This window comes from Talpa occidentalis, unplaced genomic scaffold (assembly GCF_014898055.3).
Source record: "Talpa occidentalis isolate TD23 unplaced genomic scaffold, MPIMG_talOcc4v2.1 talOcc4.14, whole genome shotgun sequence".
Taxonomy (NCBI): Eukaryota; Metazoa; Chordata; class Mammalia; order Eulipotyphla; family Talpidae; genus Talpa; species Talpa occidentalis.
In genome coordinates, this window is record NW_023601433.1 from 22,143,022 (window position 1) to 22,166,212 (window position 23,191).

Genomic DNA, 23,191 nt, shown 5'->3' on the forward strand with positions numbered 1-23,191 from the left:
AATTTACAGAATAATAAATATTAAAAATGCATAATCACTTGGTAATTAATCAAAAAAAGTAACATTTCTCTACCAAGGATGCATAAAACAAAGAAAATCAATATTGTTCAAAATGATTCACTAATGGGAAAATAAATTAGTGTACTGTCTGGAAGGCAATTTGGTAGTATTTATATAAAGCCTTAAAAACTGGTAAGATTCCTTGACAAGCAATACAACCTACCGGCATTCTTACGGAAACAACTAAAGACAGAAGGGATGATTTAGCTATAAGCACTAACCGTAAAAGAAAGTTTGAAAAGACTAAGCATGGGGGATTTATTAAATAAAAGAGCTGCGTCAACTCAATGGATGACTACACAACCTTTAAAAAGTATGGCAAACATCTTCATGGAAAAGATGTTTCTGGAATATTGAACAGGAAAAATATTAAGTAACTAAAACCAAAAAAAAGTAAGAAAAAACATATTTATGATCCAATTTGGCAATAATATATATTACACATAACCATATATTTACACACATGCACACACACCAAGACATGAAAACAAGGTATCCAAGGAGGTGACAGCAGCTTTCCAAACAGCTGAGACTGTGTTTTAAATTTCTTCCCTTTTAGTTTTATTTTCTGAGGTTGTTACAATGAAAAATATTGCTTAGGTAATAAAAAATATTAAAATTATTTTTCACTCTGAATAGAAGGAAAAAAATTCCAAAACAAACTTCACTGAGTGGAAGCAGAAAGAGCAGACAGGAGAGCCGGAGCCCAGCGCCCTTACCAAAGAGCATCTGCCTGCGTGCCGGTGCCTCTCCTGCTGGGAGCAGGCACCGCAGCTCCCACAGTCACGAAGCGTTAACTCTCCCCAGTACCACTGGAAAATATACGCAGAGGGAAGGCAGAAAAAGTGGCACTTCAAGAACACTTCCCAAGTTACTTGAAGAAAGGAAAAGCAAAGCCATTTAAATGTAACTGAGTCACATCACCAGGTACCTAAAGTAAAAAACAAGTTCCAAATATGTCCTAGTGGGGAGAGGGACACCAAAGCACAGGTGGAGATGGGCAGCACCTCTGGGACTGCCATGAGAGAGAGTCAGCAATTTTTTATTGAGTTCACCTCATTCCAAGGTCTATTTTCAGGTATCTGTTACAATATTCAGTGTACAAAAAAAATGTTAAAAAAATACTTAGTGTGAAAAACATACCATAAAATATAAACATATAAACCCAACGGTGTTTTCCACATATTTCAACACTGCGAATCCCAAGATCTGAGAGCTGTCATTCTCCACCTTGCAGAGCATGGGCAGAGCCTCTCTAGCACCAGCAGCACTGCCAGGACAAGCCTTACGCCGTGTATCTCCTTTCGCCTTCTTGTTTCGCCTTGTGGTACTTCATATAGTCATTATGCAGCTCCTTAAAGACATCTCTCAGTCCTGGCTGCAGTGACACCCGTAGGAACTGGACGTCTGGCTCAATGCAGAGGTCCAGGATGAGATAAATGCCCTCCTGCAGAAGGCCCTTCACCGCTGGGTACAAGGTGACCTGGGAAAAGAAGACACTGCTCTGTGACAGCAAACAGGCAGTCACCGAGCCCTCCAGGCCTGGCTAGGAATTTCACTTCTGCCTCCAACTTGAGAAAAGACATACTTTTTAAAATATCATTTTGCACAGAACTTAAATAATTGAATATTCATATCTTGACAGTTTATATTTTGGAGAAAAAGAAGCCAACTCAAACAAAAACCTGGATGTAAACATCACAAAATCACAGTGGTAGCTCTGCCATTCAATAAATGATAGCTTTGTGTTTTCTAGGGCATTTAAAAACTGGAATCTTTAAATTTGAAAATCCTGCAACAAGTACCTGCACTTTGTGTCAAATTGTTCCACATGGTCAATCAGGCTAGAAGCTATACTACCCACTACAGCAAAGTTAACTACATATCCAAAGTTTACTACAAAACCCCTTCCCCCACCAACTACAAGGTGGGTGGCTCTGATACTCTCCAAACAGATCACTGCTAGGCCTATATTAGTGTAATTAGGTCTCACTATATTATCCAGCATCAGATGCGATTTATGACTACCACTTAGTATTTTTATTTCTGGCAACTGTAGCACAATGGGCCCTAAACTCTTAGCTGGCACAGAATGGCTGGATAGCACTCTGTGCCGAAATCTTTCCTGAAATTCTGGGCTGATTAAATCTGGGGCCCAGGAGGAGTGGGCAGTCCAGCTCCAACTTGACTGTATCAGGTGATATTGCACACAAACTTTCAGATCACAGATTCAGGCAACATCTAAAAAGCCAAAAGAACAACTTTTATTCACATCTGCCACAGCTACAAAAGGCTCAGCTGAACCTAGTGCTGAGCAGAATCTGAGCACCCCAAGAGCTAACACCAAAAAGCAGTAAGAAGGTTCCAGTTGACAGGCCTCGGATTTGGCTGATGCTTTCTTAATGTCCTGATAACGTGGAGGAGTTAATGCCTCTCTGCAAATTACATGGCTTCCAGTGAGGACATCTTTTATTAACTAGAGAAAGTTTGATTCACCAAGGCAACCAGTAGGAGGTAGATTCCTAAAGAGGCCATTTGCTTCTGTCATTAAGATAATGTGATGCTCCAAAATTATGGTCATTTTCATGTAATTCAAAAGCTTTTTTGACAGATGAACATCTTAAATTTTAGTGTTTCAGAGATGTTAAGAACACTCAAGGATCAAAGGTAGAATGGCTTGTCTGTGATGTCACAGTTAGGGTATTAAGTAGGGAAAGAAAAAATAAAACAAACCAAGAAAACAAAAAAAGTTCTTAATTTTACTAGTAGTGTGAGAAATTTTAAAGTTGCTTGCTCATTCATTTTCCATTCATCATTCACCAAACAAATAATTACATTTCAAAGAGTCGAAAAGGAGTGAAATGTCCTATGTTCATTGCAGCACTATTTACAATAGCTAAAATATGGAAACAACCCAAATGCCCCCCAGATGACTGAATCAAGAAGATGTGGTATGTGCACACAATGGAATACTACTTAGCAATCAAAAAAGCTAAACTCATGCGATTCACAGCGAAACAGATGAAGCTGGAAGGGATTATGCTCAGTGAAATAAGTCAGAAGGAAAAGAAAATATCAGGTGGTTTCACCTACAGGTGGAACACAGGGAAAACATACAAGGGATCAGGAGAAAAAAAGACAAAACTAGCAGGCAAACAATAAGTAGGAGACATCAGAGGCCGGTTAAAATGGGAGGGAAGAGCACAGAGTCTGTGGTGATGGGTCATAGGTGTCTTAGTGGTGGTAATTTTATGGGGCTAACACCTGAGAAAAGAAATTAAACACTATACAAAAATGAACAGCAGTGTAAAATATATAAATAAAACTGGAAGGAAAAAAAAGGAGTAAAGAAACTTTCATGATGGCAGAACAGAGATCTAAATTTAGGCGGTCTGAGTCTGGAGCCCATAGTCATCACAGTTCTCTTTCATGGTATCTCAATAGTGAAAATACAGGCAGAACACAGAGCTCTGGCAGGTACCAGGAAGGCCAGAGGTGTTGAGACTACACAACTACTCACACCTTTAGGTTCTGACAACTCGTATTAAAAAAAAAAAAAAATGTCAATTTCTACAACAGTAAGATCATTGATCAATGAATGAAAACATCTCTAAGTAGTTTCAAAGGACCCTGGTAAGAGTACAGCGCTCTAGCTAGCAGCACAGGGGGCAGTTGCAAAGAAGATCTATGGGTAAAAGGGAAGATAACAGCAGCCATCATTGTCCTGACACGCCTCTAGGGTGACTGCTTGGGCAGGAGGAGGTCTGCAGGAGTCACTGCTTCTCACTGACGAGTCTCACAGATCCTAGCTCCCAACAGACCCCTCACCAACACCTCCACACCACAGAAATAGTAGGGGAGTACAAAGGAGATTTATTTAGCTATACTTGCTATCTGGTGTTTGATTAAACTTATAAATGTCTTTCTGGCCTAGAAAGACTTATGGTTTTCTCAGTAGCAACCTCTAATGCATATGGAATATTTTCTGTGTTGCCAAACTAAAAATAAATGAAAGCTATAGACTGTCCTGCCAATGGATTCTGGGATGCTACGGCCTTTGATAACTCTCCAAGACCTTTGGCTTCCAAGTCAGAAGTTAAAAAACAAAACAAAACTGATGAGCATAGACATAAATAATAAGGCCAGGAAATCCAAGTGAATTTCAGAATAATAATTAGTGATCTTACGGGTTCAAATTATTGCTTTCCTTCTTGATCCCTACAGTGAGGTGAGAGCACTATGTCTCATTTTATTCTTCAGCAAAACAGAAAAGAATGGCAGCTGTTCTTTCAGCAAAAGCTTATAAATTAATGACTGAGTACTTGAGAAATATTAAGATTCTATAAAAATACTAAATAATTTCAAGGAAGCCAAATTCCAAGACCACATCTCATTCCAACAATGACTAGAGGGGCATGGAGAGGGCAGCTCTTATGCACACGATACCTGGTGGGCACCCCATGCACACCCCTGGGCTGGACTGCCCATCCCCCCCTCCCCAGTGTCTCCCAGCTCCCCACCCAGCCCACTACCTGCCATGTATGACAGAGATGGCCACTGGCTGTGGCAAACAGAGACAGTGGGCTGGAAAATTATTTTATAGTTCTAGATCCATCCTGAAATGGGGTCAGGTTTGCTGAGGAAGCCCAATTCTACCCACCCCACCCCCCGCCGAGAAATGCAGAAATCTGTAACATGACAAGTTTACCAGTGGACTTACCATTAATTTTACAAGATTTTTAGAGTGAACCAGGTCAGAATGGTTTTTCTATGTAAAACAATATAAACAGTATAAATGCATGTCTACACACGCACATAGATACACACATGAACACACTGTACGTTCATCCTCTAACATTCAGTTGAGACAAAATAAGATATGAAATACTGTCATGACCCTGTGGGTCACATAGGGTCTAGAGGAACTTTGAAAATAGTGCACTGACATTCTAAAGTGAAATCACTATTGAACAATGAATTGATTATCCATAATACTGAGTCCAAAAATCAGTCACTGGGCCAAAAGTATTTTTATTTACTCTAACTGAGCAAATCTAGCAGTATCCCCACCATGTCATCTTGGGTATATGACAGCAGCTGCGGTACATGCATGACAGCCCCCCCCCCACCAGAGTGTAGATCCATGAACCCCTGTTGCAGAGGAACCCCAAGACCCCACTTTCTGTTCTCCATTAAGTCTGGTCCCACAAAAGCTCTTGTCCTCAGACCTGGGCAATGTTTCATCTCCCTTAGCACTACAGACTAAGAAAACAGGCCCTGGGACTTGTGTGAGAGCACAGAGAGAGATCTAGGAGGTCCTGAATATCTTCTATGGACCCGGCACTGCCAGCCTTTTAACGGGACTTGGTTTAGCACGCACAGTAACTCTGCAGTTGGGGGATGCTAACTACCTGCGGGTGCGCTGGACACCATGACAAAGAAGAAGCAAACCAGCAGAACCAACACACCACCGGTCGCTGGGTTGAGACCCTCGGCCACAACTATAAATGAAAGCACTGGGGAGACAGTTTAGTTTACCTTCTGCACCTCTGTGACATACTGGGCCACCATGAAGGGGGAGAAGACCTTAAACTCTTCAGCCCGAGCTGCGATGTGGCTGTACATCCTTTCCACCAGGCGGGCACACTCTAGGATCACTGGCCAGTCATCAGAGCTTCCTATGGAAGAAGAGTTTCCAAACTGATTACTTCAAAAGCCATGCATTGTAACTTTTCTAATGTAGTTTTTCTTTATACTTTTAATATAGCCCCTAAATTATCTCAAATCATCCATTTCTTCCAGACTCTTTAACCATTATTTGCAGACAAAATAAGAGACACTATGTCCAAGTATTTATACACAAAGAACACATAAAAGAACAAGAGTCCATAAGATTTTAAAGAGTCTAACTACAATCAAGATTTTTAGGATGAAATCTCAGATTGCTACTGTGTTTTAAAAGGAGATGGACCTCTATAAGCAAGGTTTAAAATGGAAAATGCTTTCAAAATGATTTACTCACATCATATGATCTTTAAAATAAGATGACCCAATTATATTGTCTTTCTGCCTTCACATTTCAGAAATTGTGTAAGATTTTTCTTTTATACGCAGATAGATATAAACCCAGCTATCATTACTATATATCCTGTCTTCCCAGATTTCTCATTCCTAGTTCCTCCCACCGGGACCATCTAGGCCCTTCTTAACAAACTCCTGTTGGGAATGCTTGTAGTCTAAGACATCCTGCAGCCCACACTCCACTTGCCCCCTGAAGCAGAGTCTGAGTACGAAACTCAGCACATGGCAGGGAGCCTTCCTTGGCAGAATGACATATCCATTTTCTTAAAATTCTGGAAACTAAGATGAAAAACAGATCAATGATTGTCTGAGATTGGGGTCAGAAGGAGTAAGGGTTTATAAGAGGGAATGATGCAAATGTCCTATATGTATGTACCTAGCAAAAGCTACTACATTGTATACTTTAAATAGTTATTTTGTTACACATTTTACCTCAAATAAACTTGACTTTGAGAATATACAGTCTTTTTTAAGACTTTCAACATACACACTTCCTATATGTTAGCAATCTTTCAGATGATGGAATTTTGTTAAATTAAGCAAACTGTCAACAATCACTGGCCATTTCAATAGACAATATAGTGAGGCACTTTAACACCTAATATAAAACCATTTCTTGTCTTTTTTCCAGACTGCTCAACATACATATGCAATTCATAACATGAATACCTGGCATATGTTATTATATCCACAGATTTAGTGGGTGGTTGTTAAAGACTGCATTAGATACCAGCAAAAAGAATAAATGGTTAAAACTCTAAATTCATGGATAAGCCACGAGACAAAAGAGTCTTGGCAGAGTGGAGGTGAGTGAGCTACATGAACAAAGACATAGCACAGAGCTGAGCACAAGGAATGTGCTATCCCCCATGGCCCTTCAGAACAGACACAGGACACATTTACAATCACATACAGCCTGTGACCAGGGTTCTGCCTGACCATTGCTCACCAAGGCCTACGAGAGCCTTCCCTACATTGCCAGCTCTCCTGTCTAGGTAGACATCACTAGCCAGAACAGAGATTCTTTCTTGCTGAGTTCAGACATGATTTTAGAGGCCTCCACAGAGCTATCGGCAACCACCACTGACTGACCAAGGCTAGCATAGGAGACAGAGCCTGTTTTCCAATCCTGCTCCTAAATATATTTGCAATATTACATTGCCACACGTTCTGCGGGGCGTATATGAACAAGCGAAATACCCAACTGTGCCACTGGCTGATCCCCAAACCAAGCAGAATAACCTGGAAATTACACTCCACTGATAACTATACCTTTTCTCTCAAGTTAATTGGATTAAGTAGCTGTGACAAATCTACAGGTCTGAACCTACTAAACTGATTCACACTGGGAGAAGCTGAGTGCCACTCAAATGTTTCTAGCCAGTCTAGAACTATTGCCACAGGGTCTTCCCCAGCACCCTCCCCTCTGAGTTAAGCCAGCTTCCTTTGTGTACCCCGAGCCCCCCATCAGGTAACTGGTGCTCACGCTCAGTTTCAGCACATGCTATGGTATGAGGCTGTTCTGTGGTTTGCAAATTTGAAATGGAGCAATACAGTTTCACTTTATATGCAAATTTTTAAATAATGAGGATCTTCTCCAAATTAGAAATTTAGCAGGAATCAACAAACTTCAAGATTGAAAAACAGAGCTGCCCACCTAATTTATGCTATTGCCATATGGCAGTTTGCTTCATTGGTAAACAAATCTGACCTTGCCAAGAAGAGACAAGCTTCAGGAACTTACCCCTTTTACAAAATGAGGCCTGTTTCATTTAAATATTCCCATCTCGCCCACTGCTCCTCTCAGCAGTGTATTTCAATAAATCCCCCCTTTCTGTCCAATAAATAAATAAATAAATAAATAATGCTAAACTATAAACTCCTTAAGTACAGCAATGAGACTAGTCATTTTTATTCCCTTTCTATGAGAGTAAATATTTCCTAAATTTAGACACATTTTTCCCCCAGAAAACACTATTTCAATAAGATGTCAAATGCAGTCACTATTTTGGATATAGTAAAGTGAAAAAAAGGTGAGCTGGAAATTTTTTTTCATTATTTGAATATTATATGAATATTTCTCTTAATTAAACTCAACTGGGTAGTGTTATTTTCAGCAACGTATGTGCTCAGAGACACATGATAAACACACTTAAAACTGCATATTTCATACTACTGCTCTGAATTACCTTTGTCTTTCTGTCGTCCTTCATGAATAACTGAAAACACCAATCTATTAAAACAGTTCAAGAAAGAAGGGATGGCTTTCAGCATTACCTGTAGTAATAATAATAGACAAATGTAAGTTAAAAAAAATGTAGTAATTCTTTATTTCAAGTTCCACTTTTCTTTTAAGTCACCTAGGATTAACCTGAAGTGTACATTCTCCCCTTCCATGCCCCTCCATGCAAAAGGGCAAACTCATGCGCATGTGGAGAAAAACAGAAGCAGTAAGATATTGACTTTTCTGTTGTTATTTTTTAAAAGAGTTACTTACTCCTCAGGGGGAAGAGGTATACAGGGTTCAGGAGGAAAGCTTCTCCCCAACTTTCCCAGATGGGGAAATGTTTGGTAGGAAATATGAAAAACCTTTGTTAAGAACATGACGTGAGGTCTGCGAATTGTGAAATGTAGTGCTTCTCTCAGTTCTAGAGTGGATTTTTCAGGATCCAGAATTAAAACCTCCACTCCTCTGAGTGTGTAGATTAACTGGTGGAGCACTTTTATTGATTTTTCCAGGAAATGGTGATGCTTGCAGACATCCAAGCCATTCAGCAGAATCCTTCCAGAATTTATTAGTTCTAGGGTAAACCTTGGATCCTGCGGAGATTTTTCTCCAGCCAAAGTAGAAGCCTAAATTTAGATATAATAGATAATTCATTCTTGAGGCCCAATGGTCTATCCTATATTCTATCTTTAAGATTATACTTGAAAGATTATCTTATTATACCCAAACATAATTGCCATTTTTTAGGACAGTTCACAATTACTTTAACTACTTATTTCAGTAACGATAACACAACTTCTGGGAAATATTTGAGGTTAGCTTCCAATCTGACTGAAGATAAACTGAATTTTCTACAAATTAATCTTTTTCCCTCCCTAAGCTGAAATAAAGAAAATCAGGCACATGGAGAATAGCTCCATGGAGGAAACTGTTATCTTCAACTCTGATTCTTAGAGCAGTCTCCCCCAAGAATGAGTCCTGTGAAGAGGAGAGTCAGGGTGATGGAGCTGGAAGAGACATGGGAGGTCAGATCACCAGAATCATCATTCGACAGGAGGGTAAACTGAGGCAGGGGCATGGCAATGGCAGAGCACAGCATGGAAAGGGCCCTTCAGCCTCCGAGCTCTTTCCATCTATAAATACCTCCAACTTAGTGTGAGCCCTTGTGGTATCTAGATGGGATGCTGCTGGATTCATAAATCCTTTAGTAAAGTCAATTAGATCTCTAAAAAATAAATAAATAAAAGGAAGAACAATAGCAGCCAATGTATTCAAGTATATTCGGCATTAGGAAAAAGACTACATAAAGCAATCCATTTAAAATGGGGAGTTAAACTTCTCATTTTTAGTGCAAAGTTCTGACTAGGCTTTTACCTGGAAAAATGACATTGAAACTGTAAAACATGCTTCTTCTATACTCAACTATCCTTACACTGTGATCAAAACAACACACTGTCCAACAGAGCTGCCATGAAGCCACATTAATAAAAACGATCTTAATTAAAATTAAAACCCAGACCTAGTCGAGACACGTGAGGCTAGTGGTTTCTGTGCTGGACAAAGCAGCTGGAGAATATGTCCATCATGGCAGGCATTCTGTTGGACGGTGCTGCTCTAATTCTTAGAACGAACACAGAGTAAATCGTGTTGGGATTCTTCACTTTGGTATGATTTAGTCAAACAAATCCTTCAGGGCATAACACACCCTTCATATCAAAGTATCAGCTGTTGCAGCAATTTCAGCACTGTTTTTGTAAAAACATTGCAGAGCTTCCTCAAATTTTCCAAGGGCCTCTCAGAAACCAAGTTCAGGAACACACCGGATTCACGCCCTGGCTTAATATGTGATCCTGGACCAACTGTCAACCTTTCTCTGCCTGTTTCCTCCTCTGCAAAATGAGCTTAATAGGTTGACAAGAGTGTTAAATAAGTGAAAGCATGTACAGTGCTCACAGCAGCACCAATTATGATTGTTCTGCTGGGAACGCTGGCTGTGTGACCTCCTGCTATGTACCCTTAAGACTTATCTTCGCACTGTAGCCTGGTGCTCTTATCACCATTATGCCATCATCACCAGCGCTACCTTCTCCCCCTGACTCTATCCCACTGGCAACATATGAGAGCTACCATTATTAGTTACATCATTCTTTATTGTAATGATGTGATTATCTTAGTCAATTTTCACCTTTCATTAAATGGTCTAATTCTGTTAAATGTCATTTATTTGTGGTTTTGTGGGAGATTCACATAGCTTTCTAATATTACTTTCATCAACTGCATGAAATCCTGCATCTTTTGCAAGATCTGCAATTTGTTTGTAATTGATTTGTTTTGCATTTATAGGTTATGGTCATATAAAAATTTCACCATCAGCAGCGAGATTTGATAACTAAGATGCCAATAGGTAGGGCCAAAGGCAATTGTTAACTGGGGAAGGCACTGGAGTGAGTCCCAATGTCATGAATGTCTTAGTTGGACAGAGAATAATTTTTTTTAAACTGCACTGTTGGCAGGTCTCTAACCTTATAACCTAAAACACTTACAAATATTTGAATGTGCCTGTGTAAATGTATCTTTGCTGCTTATGAGTTCCCAGGCATCCTATCTGTAGCAGTTGCACAGTGAAAAGAAGCTAGCTGAAAAACCAACAGTCTTGAATCCAAGATTTAGACTCAGCTGGGTGACATTGGTCAAATCATTTAGCTGCTCTGAACCTCAGTTTCTATGCCAACAAAATGGGATTACCACCTCTCACAGACTTGCCGTTGGGGTAAAATGAGACACAGAACAAATATTCAACACATGCCAGCCTGAACTGAGATCTTTTTCATGGGGTATTTTTTGCTGGTCTCAGTTTAATATAAAAGGCAGCATTTACAAAACTATGCCTCACTTCCTATACCCATTTGAATCGTAAATCCAAAAAAGAAAGATCTAAGCCAGTGAGAGACAGTAAAAACATGGACTACCAAAAAAAACGAGTCATTTGTACGGAGCTTCCTTAGCCAGGCAGCACACAAACACTATTCAAACATCAGATCCAACCAAGGTGAGCTCACTCAGAGAGTCCTATGAGAGGATTAAGTATATCTGTGCTTGAAAAACCACTTTGGCCCTGGAAATTACTGGAGCCAGACAGTTTACTTAGCAAGTCATTTTTTTATTACCCTGCAACAGTTTAGTTTGCCATTTTATTGAAGGTTGACATCACCCTGTTAACAAAGAAAAAGGCTGCTTGGTGCCCTGTTCCTCCTCCTCACCTTTGGGTGACACTGCAGGATCGAGAAGAGCACGTTGTGCACCTTCGGGAAAATGGTCCCATACTCGGGAAGCTTCAGGTGGTCCAGAGGAACCGTTAGCAGGATGTTGAAGGCCAGGCTGACATGGTGTGGGTTGCTGATGTTGTCTTCCCCTTGCCGCAGCAGCGCAGCCAGAACATCCAAAATGGGCCCAACCACGTTGAGGGGCACAGGCTGCTCCTGACAAGCCTCTCGGTTTTGCAGCTATGGGGCAAGAAGGAATAAAGGCAAGGAAACAAAGATGATTTCCCCCCAAATAACACAAAAATTGAAGCAGACAGATGTTAAAAACTGAAGTGACAAATAAGACTGTCCAGACGTCAAGATGAACTGGAGTGGTCAGTGGGCAGCTTGAAAAGACATGAAGGCCAGGGATTTTTTTTTTTATAATTTATTTATATATATTTTACTTAATTGTTCACTTTTTTTTACAATGTTTGCTATCTTTTCTTAGGTGTAATCCCCACAGAATTTCCACCACCAATTCACACGTGCACCTTCACCAATAGTCCCTTGTGTTCTTCCCTCACTCATTTTGATCCCTCTTTCTCCCTCTCCCCTGCAGAATGCTTCTGGTTTATAGTTGTCTGTTTATTTTTGAAGGCCAGGGATTTAATCTCCAAGGACGACCTACTATGGGCTTCCCATTTCAGTCCACACTTTTGGTTGGATTTATCTACCACAAAGAGACATTATTTCTTATAAAAAAAGTTCATCCAATTTCTCAGAACAGAAAAACTTTACCTCAGACAAACATAACCATATTTTCCCCAAAAGATCATTAGTTCTGCAGGACTATAATTAAACTTCATTTGTTAAAAACCAGCTCTAAAAACATTAAATTATTATTCTAGCATTTAAAGAGAGGTGGAAGATAGCTCACAGACTTCCCTATGCAACCCAGGAGAGCTTACATGTGGTCCCCCTTTCACTGCCACCTATAAATAGCACCCCTGGTGAGGCCTTTTGGGCCTATCTCTCGCAATGTTTTTTTTCCTGGGTATTCTGCTAGGCTCACTTCATGTTATGCCCCTTAGATTTACCATAGTGGTTTCCAGACTAGGTTTTATGTCAATACAGACCAACTATGCTTACTGACAACACTAACCATGCACCACAGAGGACCCTCTTCCTCCACTATGGCCCCTGCACTCCTCTCGCTGATGTCCACTACATATACTAGATAAAGGGGATTCACCCACCAATGCAGATTCCCAGGAAAATAACAAAGCAACGAGATAAAAGAACAGGAAAGAATATTAACAGTATTTCTTCATTCCTCTTGCCCTGAGAGTATGTTGCTCCAGAGCAATTCTCTCAGGTGGGTAGCACTAAGCTGGAATTATGGCTAAAAACAATGGTAAGGCAGCTACTACTCTTTTCAGTTCAAGAGAAGAATATTGATGCCTGACTCTTTAGAAACATAGAGACAGTTCCAATTTGAACTTAGCTTTTGTTTTAATGACGCTAGTATATATTTACCAGATGCCAGATCAAACATTTAGAAAGGATTGTAACAATGATCTATCTGCAAGATTACTATCCCATTCTATAATGTCAATTTTTGCTCACCTGATTCATAGACTTTAAACACACACACATGCACACACACACACACCCCTACAAATGAATCACTAATGTGCTAAATGACCACAAAATTTTGTGGGGATAAAGCCAACCCTCAAATACCTTCTCATCTCCTCTATACAACTGTCTCCACAATAGTCTCATTTTGTCACCACATTCCTTCCCTTCCTGCCCATCGAGGGCTCCCCAGTGCTCCCAGTGGCCCTTCATACCGCCACTAACACCACGTCTGCTACTGATGACACCAGCACATGCAGACAGACAGAAGCACTGACAGGACACACTGACAAGAAAGCATTCTCAGTCTTCTTCAGGACACAACCCTACAAACACATTCAGCATAAAACCTGAAAATGGCAGAAGCAAAGACCTGCCTCCATCTCTGGGGAGAGAGGTGATGAGGAAAACACAACTCTCGGGGGTACTCACAGTTAGAGCCGTGATGATCTGGGGGCACGCACGCCAGAACATACTCGCTTTCTCTCCACTGGACAGACAGTTCAGAAGCAACTTGATCAACATAACAGCTGACAAAATGGTCTAGGGCAAAAGGGGAAAAACTTAGCAACAGAAATAGCCAACTCTCTTAAGAAACCCACCTTGGAAGAAGTCCAGTCACTGGTGCTGAAGTGAAAAAGCCGGGTCTGTTAGAAGCCCCGTGTCAGAGGCAAGGACGGAACCTGGTTTGGTTTAAGTTCTGAGGGCAATGTCCTTTACATGACCAAGCAGTGAGGGAATAAATGAGTAAGATGAGCAGAAATGGGCAACAGAAGAACCTTTCCAGTAGTCATCCCACTAAACCAAATATGAATGCACCAGATAATGAAGTAAAAAGAGGCACAAACAGGAACAGGGATCTGAGTATACAGAGCCTATCTCGTCAAGTCAGTGCCAAAGGGGGTGACTGAGGTTTTGACTGACCTGGGCAAGAACATATACACTGATGGAAAAGGAGGCAGAAGGAAACATGGACAAAGTAAAACAATTAAGGTTAGGCACCAGGATCACAGGTGATGGTTTCAAACTGTGGGAAGTGAACTACCGTCACTGAGTGCCCTCATCAGTAAGGTATGACCCCATGCTGGGCATCTTCCACCATTCATGCCAGCCTCACGCCAGCCTCCTCCTCCCCTAACACTGCAGACCCACAAGCCACAAAACTCTGGTTTTGGCCCTTTGCTCTTGCTCTCCCTCTCTCAATCCCTCTGGCTGGGTCTATCCTATGCCTACTTCCTCACCTCCCACTTCCGCCTGCAACTCGGGAACCACCTCCCTCCTGTCTGCAGGAACCAATGGCCTGTGGCTGGCACCCCTTGCCAGTCCAATTTCTCACATGTCTATGCCCACCACTCCCAGCAGTCCAACATGTTCACTGCACTGTGCATATGCCACCCTCCACCCTGTTTCCATGATGTCCCCAACTCTGGGTCACTCTATCCAAATCCTCTCCATCTTTGTATTTTTTTTAAAGATTTATTTATTTACACATACAAGAATTGGCACAGGCCAGAGGTGCGGGGGGGGTGAGAGGATTCACCAAGAGACAGTGGGGAACAGCACAGGCAGAGCAACCGAAATACACTGCGGAGGGGAGCAGCAGGTGAGTCAGGAGAGGTCTGCTGAGCCATGTGGGTGGGTAACTCCCTGGCTGGGGATCAAACTTGTGTTGCAGTGGCTGCCCATAGCGTCATAGGTTGCATCTTAACCACATGCGCCACCAGAGAGACCCACCTCTCCATCTTTGAATGCTGAGTCATCTCAGATTATCTGACCAGTTTAAATGAAAATGCATGGATTTGCCTTGGTTTCCTGAAAGGAAACTAAGAGGCCTTCTCAAAGTCATGGCACAGTCAGTGAGAGGGCACACAGTAAAGACTCCGAGAGAAAGAGCTGGGCAAGTGTCCCAGGGGCGAGGATGCTGCCGTGGAGCAGCTGAGCTCCAGTCCACGCAGGCCTCCTGCTCACATAAAGGCGATGTGAGTACTCCTTGCTGAGCCCCCTGACCTAAATACCCACCTCCAGCATTCCTCCCATCCAAATCAAACCCAACCCCTCTGTGTTGATGGTCACCAGCAGTCAAGAAGTCAATTATGAGACAGGAAAAAATTCAGAACTAGAAGATCTGAAAACCTGGCCCCTTGTCCCTCCTGTGTAAGTGGGGCAACGTCTGACAGGTCCAGGGCACAGAGCTGTCTAGGCACAAACTCCAGGTGGTGAGCTCCATGCAACAGCGCTCCAAAACAGGGGAGGCCCAACGCAAATGCAGGGTTTGATTAGCAACTAGAAAATAATCTAAGGTGCAAAGTTCAGAAGGAAACCAGTTAAGGGCCTCCCCTGGTGGCGCAGCGGTTGAGCGCTGGGCTGCGAGGCTGCTTGCAGCCTCTGCAGCACGGTTCGATCCCCGGCCGCCGGGCGAGGGTCCCGCATGGCACGCAAGCCTCCCCTGCCGCCCACTGCTCCCCTCAGCAGTGTACTTCATCAAGTTTGCCTGTTCTGCTCCCCACTCTGGCTCTGGTGAATTTTCTCACCCTCTCTCACTTGACTGTACCCAGTGCTTGCATAAATAAATAAATAAATAAATAAATAAATCTTTAAAAAAAAAAAAGGGAGGAAACCCATTAAACTGAGTGATTCTCAGATGGGGTTTGGGCAGTGTGACCAAATCGAGTCAGGTTTTTCGAAAACTATGATGGGAGAGGTCTTAAGCAAAGTTTGAACAGAATATAGCTTTTCTGTGTATCAATATTAAGAGTATATAACATTTAGTATTTAATATACTAAGAAGAGTTATAATTTGAAAAATTCCCCTTTCACTGGAGAGGTCCCAGGCCTATCCAGAGGCCAGAGCTCCTTCTGTAAGCTCCCTCTTTGCCTACAGGCTCTATCCGTTTGATTCTGTGTTTGCTTAGTGCTAGGGGTGATACCTCTTCTCAAATAAGTTTTCCCACTTAAGCTAATGTCACTTATGTGGCTACCATGAAGGGAGAAAGGAGCTACCCACCTGCACGTCCGCCTTCCATGCATTACTGACATCTAGTCCTTGCAGGATGCACTGTATCACCATCCTAAAGTCCTCCGTGGTCCCAACCTCTAACATTTGGGTGAACAAGATTCCCAAATGAGGTTCAATATCCTGAAATACATGAGCTGGAATTGCAGGATCTGTGCGGAAAAAAAACCAAAGCTGTTCAGATGTGATAAACAATAGACAGGAGAAATAAGCCAGGGTAGCCAGTGATGAAATAGGCAGCAGCAGACTCCAAAGGCTTTGCAAGATTAAGATCTAGGCTCAAGTTTCCCACAAGATGTAAGACCCTGGACTCATGACCTCTCTGAGCCTCACTTCCCTCATTAGTGAAAGGGCACAGGGCCCCAACTCCTGTGGTTGGCAAGTAACACAGAGGACTGTGTCAACCACACATGTTAGCACCCCCTGCCATGGCCACCTGTCCTACCATCCTTCCAAGACCACTATTTACTAATGCTCTGCCTGCATGCAGTCTCTCAACCCAAAGTTCCATGGCTCTGGATCCCTCTAGAGCATTTCATTATTCTGTGATTCATGTAATTTTTGTGAATGTCTGTTTACTTAACTAGAGAGGCCAACATCAACACTCCATCTCCTTAACAGGATATAGCTCCACACAAACATGAACCATGTTTTAAGTAATGGTTTTTGTAATTGAATTGAGGTAGTCCATTCCACCATCAGAAGGACTCCTTATAAATGTTCATTTTTATGAGCTGAAACCCACCTGAATCACTTGGGAATACAGATGGCCACTTTTCAGATATCCACAGCCAACCTTAACACTCCTTCCTGTCCCAAATCTTGGACCACCCTTCACTTGGCCTTTCTTCCAGACCTCTCACAACTCCAGTATTGTCTCCAGGCAGAGTCTAACAGAGCTCCAGTATATGAGGCCTGGATCCAGCAGCAACACCAGTGCCTGTGATCTGAGGGGGCCCCAGAGCAGCTGGCCTCACAACACACCATCACTACCACCACAACCAAGGCTCTGCCCCTGGGCTCAAAGGCACAATACATCAGGGACACAGTACTTAGAGACCACCTCAACTCAGGTTGGAGGGAAAAGGACAGAGTTTTCTGTGTAACAAAGGGGTATTGCCAAGTTATGGAAGCAACCTAAATATGTGCATTGACAGTGAAGTAGATTAAGACGATGCAGTATGTGTTTACACACACACACACACACACACACACACACACACACACACACATACACACACACAGGAATACCACTCAGCTGTAAAAAAGGACGAAGTTTTGCCCTTTGTAACAACATGGATGGAACTGAAGGGAATAATGCTAAGTGAAGTAAGAGGAAGAAACAAGTACTGAATGATTCCACTCATGTGGAACATAGAGGAAAAAAATAACAAAGGAACTGGTAAAACTAAACCCCCAAAAAACCCTAGAAATATGACTGCAGAAATAAGGCTGTTAGAAAGAGAGGCAAGGTGGAGGTGGAAACAAACAGGGGAGGGACCCAATTGTCTTTGATAAGGGATTATGGGTGCTTTGGTGGCTGTGGTGTGGGGACAAACAACTGAGGAGGTGGGAACTATACCCCTAAATCATGTTCTGTTGTAAATCAATGTTGCCTAAAGAAAGAAAAAAAATTTTAAGGGGGGTGGGGAGTGTCACAGAGACCAGCTTCAGACCACCAGCTGCCACTTCTTAGGCTGTTTATTTCAACATTGTAACTAGCATTAATAAAAGACTAAATTTTAGCCCCCACTGAGAAGGTGAACAGCATTCCCTAAAAGAGTTGCTGCCAGAATAAGCTAGAACATGTGACAACAAAGCCTTTCAGTCGATCCACAATCAAGGCAGTGACGGAAAGGCTATTGAAAGAGACACAAGAGCAGAGTTATTCAAGCCACACTTCAGTCTGGCGTTGGCCCAGGCAGACCAGGAGGCTTTACCGCCTGCAAGGACCCATTTAACACGTTCCTATCTGAACGTGCCTTTGTTCCCATCTCGCCTGTCGGAGCTTCTCCACCGGGCAGCAGACAGCCATGTGTTCTAAGGGTTAGCTTTGGCTGATGGCCTCCCCAACCTCACCTCCAATGGCTACCTAACTAACCCTAACACCTCAATAACAATCAAAACAAAAAGAGAACACGGTGACTGTGTTGTGTGACATGTGCTATCTTAACACAGTCAGGGATGAAATGTGGCCCATTATCCTTTGACCTGGGGGACAGCAGCTACCTAGTCCTCATGTATAAAAAGCCTGGCCCGGCTTATGGCTCTGATTAGCTGGCCTGGAAGAGTGACATTTGACTAAACGCCACAATGACATCAACTGGGCCTTTGCCCAATTAGCACCAAAGCCCCAGCAATGGCTGAGCACCACACTGAGACCTGGGATTGAAATCAAGTCTGCAAGGAATTGTATGAGGTTCCCTTTTGCATTTAAAAGTTGACAGATTTTATATCTTTCTTAAGTCAACTGATGGCACTGAAAATCTGATCCAGAAATGTCACCTAGTAAGATGGACACGATCAGCCAGGGCCGGGATGTAAGAGAACAGTAGTGGGTTTCAAAACTGTAAGCCAGGACAATCCCCAAAATATACAAAAACCCAGGGTGCTAAACACACCTACAAGACTGTGAAAAGCAGGAAAACAACAGGCGGGTCCACTACTCTGCAGCAGAGGACGCAAGCGCTGGGGGTGAATCCCTGGAAGTCAACTGGAAAGGAGGTATCCTCACTGCTCACCAGGTGGTACCTTTTGTACACCTGTTCCAAAAGGGGGAACAGGGGCAGCAACCCACCTTGCCATCCCCTTAGCTACCCCTTTACCAAAAGCTGTACAGTACAGAATTAGCTCAAGAGAAAATATCTTACCTGCGAGAACTTTTCTCACAGAATGAAACGTGGAGGTAAAAACAGAATCCTTCTTGGGATGGAGTTCTGGCTTCAAGAAGAAGAGAGTGAAAAAGCGCACAGCTGCCTGGAAAGAAGGAATGTTTCCCGCTAGCCCCGGCAACTCTGACAGTATTTGGGAGTACACGGCCTGGTAGAGGGCAGTATGGGAGAGCAGCGTGCCATCAGTCTTTGGGGAAAGCTCCAGCCGTCTGTACCCGGAGTCCTGGCCCACATGTGCTTCTAAGAGCGTGACAACCGAGGAGATGAAGGCAGCAGGAAGGCGCCATGCCTGCACCCTGCCCGCAGAGCAGAGCTGCAGCAGGGCTCCGGTCTGGAGAATGGCCTGGTGCAACAGCTCTGGCAGCCCTTCCGGGACCTCGTGCTGCTGCTTTGGCTCTCTGACAAAAGGCCCCAGGACTTGGCACAACTTGGTTAAAGACAGCAGAAGGAGCTGCCTACCCAGAAGATTCTGATTTTCCAACTGTTTGCCTGAAGTTGCTTCCGTATACAGTTTGCAATGTGAGAGAAAAGCAACGATTTTCCCAAAATTGAGCACCAAGTTCAGCTTTATCTGGACAATCATCCGCATCAGTTGTTCTAAGAATGTCCCTACCACCTGGAGGAATTCCAACCAAAAGGGGTCATCCACAGCAATGGGAAATCTACTACTGGCTTTGAACAATGAGGTCAGTACAATCTCAAAAATATCACTAGCATACATAATCTTGAGCACTGAGCGGGCACTTTTCCCCCTTTGTAGATGGCCCAGAAGCTGGTAGCAAGTCATCAAAAACCTCAAGATGAGTGAGGAGGAGCAAGAGTCTCCCAACTCCGCGATGGTCATGGAGAGTAACACAAGAAAATAATGGAGGTGATAGGGAGTCGAGAGACTATCCAGTTGTAGAGCAGAAATAACTTCCAAAAGCTCCAGGATGCTTTCTAATTGTTCTCCCTCCAGCTGAATGGGGAAGTCACTCTTGATCAAGGATAGTAAGTTTTGGGCAATTTCTCCTCTTGTCTCTACACCTTCAGGTCCAACTTTTGCAAATCTGTTTTCCCAAAGAGTCACAACCACGTGGTCCTTTTCAAAAAGCCAAGGCAACTGCTGGTGGAGGTGGCATGCTTCAGTCTGGGCGCCAGAACACAAAATACTAGTACACCTTGCAGACAGGCGCATTAAGAAAGCAGAATGTAGGGACTGCATTTCTGGAAAGAGAGGGCTGTGAAAAATAGCCTGGGATATTTTTTCAAGTGTGATATGTGGCTCCTCATCTGCTGAGCCTTCCTGGGCTTTGCTTATAGGTAGAGTGCTTAGCAGGACACTCGCCAAGTACTTCATATCATCTGGATAAAGATAGGGCAATAAAATTGTGAGATTCGACACAATCAAGTGCCAGTGTGCTATGGGGTATGTGAGTGCACTCACTGTCCCTACCTGGCCATCCCAGGAAGCTGCTGCCCTATGATTCAAGCTATCTCTGCCAGCACTGAGAATGTAGGCAGCATCGTGCCTCAAAGCGTGGAGAGCTCCTTCAGACTGGAAACCAGCATGCATTAATGTCCGTTTCATTTTCTGCAGATAGAGCTGTTCTAAGCAATGCCTGCCAAGGGAATCAAACTGTGCTGTCAACTTTTCTATCTTCTTCCAAAGGTGTGTTTCTATACCTGGAAGCAATGAAGGGAGGTCGGAAATCTCCAGATCAACATCTGGAAGGGCCTCAGCCAAAGAGTGATACTGGCTGCAGTTTAAACTGAGCATGGTGTCAACCTGGGCCCAGGTGCAAGCGAGCAGGAGTGCAGAGTCACTAACCTTCTGGAGCCACAACTCAGGTTCTGGGCCCTGAGGGTCTAGAAGGTCCAGCAGGGGCTTTACAAGCTCTCGGAGCATCCTCTCCATGGTGCGCTGCATTCTTCTGACAACAGGCAGAGGTGTGCTGTTGTCCAGGCTCTTCATATTGAACATGATGCAGTGTAGCAGGGAGCTCAGGGACAGTGACTTTAGGGCCATGTCCACATCAGTCTGCAAAGAAGGTAAAACCAAAGACTGGAACTGGTCCAGCAGGAGGGACCAAGTGTCCAAGATCTGACTCAGAGGCAACTCCAAGAGGCACTCAGAGAGCACTGTGGAGGGGCCCGAGGCCAGTACAGGTTGCCTCAGCATCTCTGCAGCTGGAAGACAGATCACCCCCAAAACTTTCTCAAACAATCGGGATACTTGTCGGAGTTTAGCATACGTCTGGAAAAGAGTGTGAATAAGCATCTCCTGGGCCTTTTTGGTTCGAAATTCTGTTACTTCTGCATCAATCCACGCTGAAGCCAGCAGGTCATCCAGATCTGGTTCTAAAATCAAGTGATTCAGAGACATCAAAACTTTGAGGCAGCGGAACCAGGCTGGCACAGATGCTTGTGAATGGTTTATCAGCAGCTCAGCCAAACGGCGGTAGAAGTGGAATTGAGTCTCTCCGTGCCGGATTCTATCCTCTGCAATGTTGTAGATGTTGTTGGTGGTCACCGAGTTCAGCAGCTGTTCCACAACCAGGAGTTCTGTGGTCCAATCTGACATAGTCAGGGTTTTTATCTGCTTTTCCTTCAAGTGTGAAATCCTCAAGCAGCCAAACAGCCTCGGGAGTACTTGGAAGCAGAGAAACTGGTTCCCATCCTTAAAATAAGAATCTAGAAAAAGCTTATATAGCAAAGCCACTGAATTGGCTACAACAGCAGCATGAAGAGATGGTTCACAGTAACCAGCATCTACCAGTCTGGCAATCACGGTATCCAAGGGAGCTAGAAGATTCTTCATGGTCCCCATCTTTGAGTCATCTTGCTGCTGGTCAAGGAGCTCCCCTTTGTAGGATGAGAGCAGCTCAGGCTGAAAAGCTCCCCCTCGAAGCATGGTCTCAATCTGATTTCTGACATCCCTGCTCAATGTTGGCCGCAGCTGACCATGGCTGGCCTGTGTCCATGTGCCTCCTGAAAGTAAGTGCCTCAGAACCAGGCAGGGCTGCAGCAGGTGTCCAGTCACCTCTCCAAAGGCACGTCGTGGATTGACCTGCTGCTTCTGGATCAAGAGGTAATGGCCAAGGGCCAGGTGAATGACCTCAAATAACTGGGCTACCACGGTTCCTTCTGGCTGCCTACAAGCCAGCCAGCACAGGTGGCTCAGCAAGGCCACAATCAGCTCCTGTTTAGCTGTGTAGATGACAGCAAGGGCGGGCGTTGAGAGGATGCCCTGGCAGCAGCTCAGCACAGCACAGATGTTTCTTTGGGATCCCGAAAGAGAAAAGTCGGTTATTCTCTCATTGATGGTCTGAGCATAAAAAAAGAAAATTCATTAATGACCCTAAACTTACACACACACACAAAAGAACACAACAGAATCAATTCCTTGTCCTCATCTTGATGAGAAAGAAATGCCCATATTATCACATCTAAATGGGCTTAATGGACTTAGCTCACCAAAGGCAGGCAAAGCATTTGTTTTAATTCATTAACACATCTAGCTCCTACCAATACAAGTTCAAAAAGGAATCAGAGTCCTTATAAATCTGCTATGTCTTTTTAAAGGGATATAGTTTGTAAGACTTAAACTGTAAAGATCACTTTTCCAAGATCTGAAACTTGGAATTCAGCTTAGATGCTACAGTGACCTTGGGTACAAAATGCATTATTAACAATCAATTATATTGTTTCTATTTAAAAGTCAAAGCAAAAGTCACTCAGAGAGAAAAGCAAATGTCTCCAGTTCCTGCACAATCTACTACTTATAAAATTCTGAAATTCACAAACACCAGAAATTACGAGGGCTGGGCAGATTCCTAAATTCACTCACAGGCTAAGTGGCTTGCTCTCTCAGTCTTACAGCCTTTAAGAATGAGATTTCTCCTAAATGCTACAGTAATCAGTACTACAATTATATGGGTGTGATTATTTCCACCCAAATAACTGCTGGCTGTGGACACTTATATGTCAATATACTATTTCAGTATTTTCTACATTTTTCTGATTAGACAACTTGCCTACAAAATCTTTTTCCATG

The 23,191-nt window shown here is 43.2% G+C and overlaps 1 protein-coding gene across 5 annotated transcripts in view; it reads right to left on the reverse strand.

Annotated features, from left to right (window-relative positions):
• Positions 1–23,191, reverse strand: part of URB2 (URB2 ribosome biogenesis homolog) — a 100,851-nt gene that overhangs the window by 72,567 nt on the left and 5,093 nt on the right. For 3 of the 5 annotated variants that reach the window (XR_008551709.1, XR_008551708.1, XM_054694848.1), the window contains exons 5-10: positions 19,135–22,462; positions 16,256–16,416; positions 13,684–13,794; positions 11,629–11,871; positions 8,331–8,418; positions 5,599–5,738 (exon numbers count right to left, since the gene is read on the reverse strand). Coding sequence is in view for 3 of the 5 variants with exons in the window: in XM_054694848.1 (XP_054550823.1) it covers positions 5,599–5,738; positions 8,331–8,418; positions 11,629–11,871; positions 13,684–13,794; positions 16,256–16,416; positions 19,135–22,462 (4,071 nt within the window). In the remaining 2 variants the exon portion in view is untranslated. Of the gene's footprint in view, positions 1–130; positions 1,544–5,598; positions 5,739–8,330; positions 8,419–11,628; positions 11,872–13,683; positions 13,795–16,255; positions 16,417–19,134; positions 22,463–23,191 lie in introns of those variants that run through there. The other 2 variants (XM_037510183.2, XM_054694847.1) reach the window with 2 other exon arrangements.